The sequence below is a fragment of the Salvia hispanica genome, chromosome 2 (assembly GCF_029641045.1).
Source record: "Salvia hispanica isolate PSC_SH4W2 chromosome 2, Shi_PSC_v1, whole genome shotgun sequence".
In the NCBI taxonomy this organism is placed as follows: domain Eukaryota; kingdom Viridiplantae; phylum Streptophyta; class Magnoliopsida; order Lamiales; family Lamiaceae; genus Salvia; species Salvia hispanica.
Genome location: NC_142693.1, coordinates 13,646,003 through 13,648,616, shown reverse-complemented (window position 1 = coordinate 13,648,616; position 2,614 = coordinate 13,646,003). Strand labels below are relative to the sequence as shown.

At 42.5% G+C, this 2,614-nt stretch overlaps 1 protein-coding gene across 1 annotated transcript; it reads right to left on the bottom strand.

Annotated features, from left to right (window-relative positions):
* LOC125201725 (thaumatin-like protein 1) lies at positions 1-1,346 on the bottom strand. Its single transcript, XM_048099957.2, has 2 exons — positions 489-1,346; positions 1-412 (listed from the first exon to the last, which is right to left on the bottom strand). Exons 1-2 carry the CDS (start codon positions 1,211-1,213, stop codon positions 289-291), a joined length of 849 nt encoding a protein of 282 aa, XP_047955914.1. The 5' UTR covers positions 1,214-1,346; the 3' UTR covers positions 1-288.
* Between the last annotated feature and the right edge of the window lie 1,268 nt (positions 1,347-2,614).

Below are 2,614 nucleotides of genomic sequence, written 5' to 3'. Positions count from 1 at the left end.
TCAAAAACAAAAATAAAGATTTAATTAGAATTAAGGATGTGTATGAAGGTTACTCCAATAAGTATTATCAAAGCTGAGGTCTCGTCAGCCAAATTCTAAAAAGAATTATCCAATCAAATTCAAGAATTAGCATCAAAACATAACGTCTAATCTGTGGCTCATACACTCATCTCGCGCCTCGGGTGTATCCATAATCCATCAGGCCGCAACCCGGCTTTATTCGACCCGACTCCATTATGACAGGCTGACCCGACCCACCAAAACATCTCTAGCCCATCAATCATATCGCTACAACAGCAACACAGCTGCTACTGCAACCAAAACGGCGATAATCCTCCAAAAACTGATACGCCTCAAATCGCCGCCACTTGATACCAACAGCGCGTTGCTGCTTCTCTCACTAGGTTTCTCACTGCACATTTTCATCCAATCCAATAAATTAGTTACCTAAAAAATCAATAAATAGATAGAGAAATCAAAATAATCACCTGGAGGAGGGAGCAGGGCAAAACGTGATGACGTAATCAGCGGAAGCACAGGTGAAGGTGCTGGTACCATCATCGTAGGCGTAGCTGTAGGCGCGTGGGCACGCGCTCTTGAAGGCCGCCGAGTACACGCTGGGGCCGCAGGTATCCGGCGTGGCGTACTCGCCGCTGCAGCAGTACTTGGCCTCCCCGAAGGCCTCGCACGCGCTCCTGCACCCCCCGCCGCCCTCCGCCCTCAGCTCCGCCGGGCACGCCGCGTTCAGATCCGCCGCGCACCCCGTGATCGTGCAGTTCCCGCTCGGGGACACCAGCATCGGGAGGTTGTAGCCGTCGACGAGGCTGACGTCGTAGAAATCGAGCCCCCCGGCGCCGTCCAGGGTGAATTCGGCTAGGGTTGCGGGCGTGGCCGCCCCGCCGCCGCCGCACTCGATCGCGCCGGAGCCGCAGTCGCCGGTGAGGCAGGCGAATCTGGCGGTGTCGGGGTTGGTGGAGCAGAGAGTGCGGCCCCACATGCGGCCGGACCAGGAGGCCGGGACGGGGACGGGGAGGGAGTCGCCGGAGTTGAGGAGGAATCCGGTGGTGGAGAGCTGAGCGGTGCCGGCGTTGGAGAGAATCCCCGGCCAGACGGGGTAGGTGCAGTGGTTGACGAATGTGAAGGTGGCGGGAAAGGCGGGGAGGGGAAGTGATAAGATTAAGATAGCGGCGAGGAAGTAATTAGTCGCCGCCATTGATGGAAATATTTAGTTGCAGAGGTGAAGGAGTGAGTGAGGAATAAATAGGGGGGATTGTTAGCCGACATTGGGAGACGAGTACACAGACACTGGAAGCGTGTGATTCGATAGGTCGGCAACTGAATTTGGAGAGAGAATTTTGAATAGTTTAATGTGGGGGAATGGGGGAAGGACGAGGAGAGCCGTTGATGTTATGGCGGTGGATGGTGTGGGGCCCAAGGGTTTCGAATATTGTACAAGTTAAAGTACATTGAATTTCATCCAGATTATTAAGTCTTTAACACAAAATATCTCCAGACTATGTGTGCGATACAGGCACACAGCTTAGTGTGTTGCGATGTACTTTCAGCGTCATCAAGGTTGGCAAAATTGCAGTTGTTAGTGTTAGTTTCCTTGCAACTATACTGCAATGCAGTGTGGTTGCCTTAATATGGAGTACAATAATCGCCTCAATTCCCTTGAAATTTCTTAAAATAAACGAGGGAACATCTTTTTTTTTCACGAATTTTACCAAAGTATCATTTTAAGTCTGTGAACTTTGAAAATATCATTTGAGGTCCATCAACTATGGGTTAATATCATTTGAAGTACTTTTTTACTATTTCAAAGTTTTTCTGGACGAAAATACCCTCAATACCTTAAAAAGTATATATTCTACTCATATTTTTTATAAATATCTTTACGATATATTTTTGACGAATTTTCTAAATATAATTCGACCTTCAATATTATCACTTAATTTTGTGACATGCAAGTAAAATTACTTCTTCAAGTTTTACATTAAAGAATTTTAAAATGAATAAAGAACTTTCTTTAATAATAAAAAGTTAAATAAGGATATTTTCTTGCATGTCACAAAATTAAATGATAATATTGAAGGTTGAATAAAGAACTTTTCTTTAATAAAAAAATGAATTAGGATATTTTCTTGCATGTCACAAAATTAAGTGATAATATTGGAGGTCAAATTATATTTAGAAAATTCATCAAAAATATATAGTAAAGATATTTATAAAAAATATGAGTATATGATAAGTTTATTAAAAATATATACCCTTAAAATATTGAGGGTATTTTCGTCCTTAAAAACTTGGAAATAGTAAAAAAGTACTTCAAATGATATTAACTCATAGTTGATGGACCTCAAATGATATTTTCAAAGTTCACGGACCTAAAATGATACTTTGACAAAGTTCGTGGACCAAAAAAGATGTTCCCTCAAAATAAAAAGAGTGAACTACGTAAATGGTATCTGATCTTTCACTTTCGCACATAAATGGTATCTAATCTTTATTTTATATCATTTTTGGTATCCAGTGACAAAAATAACCCTAAATACCAAATATGGAGTATGTGATTTTTTTCATGGAGGATATTTTTAGAAATTTCAATTAAATA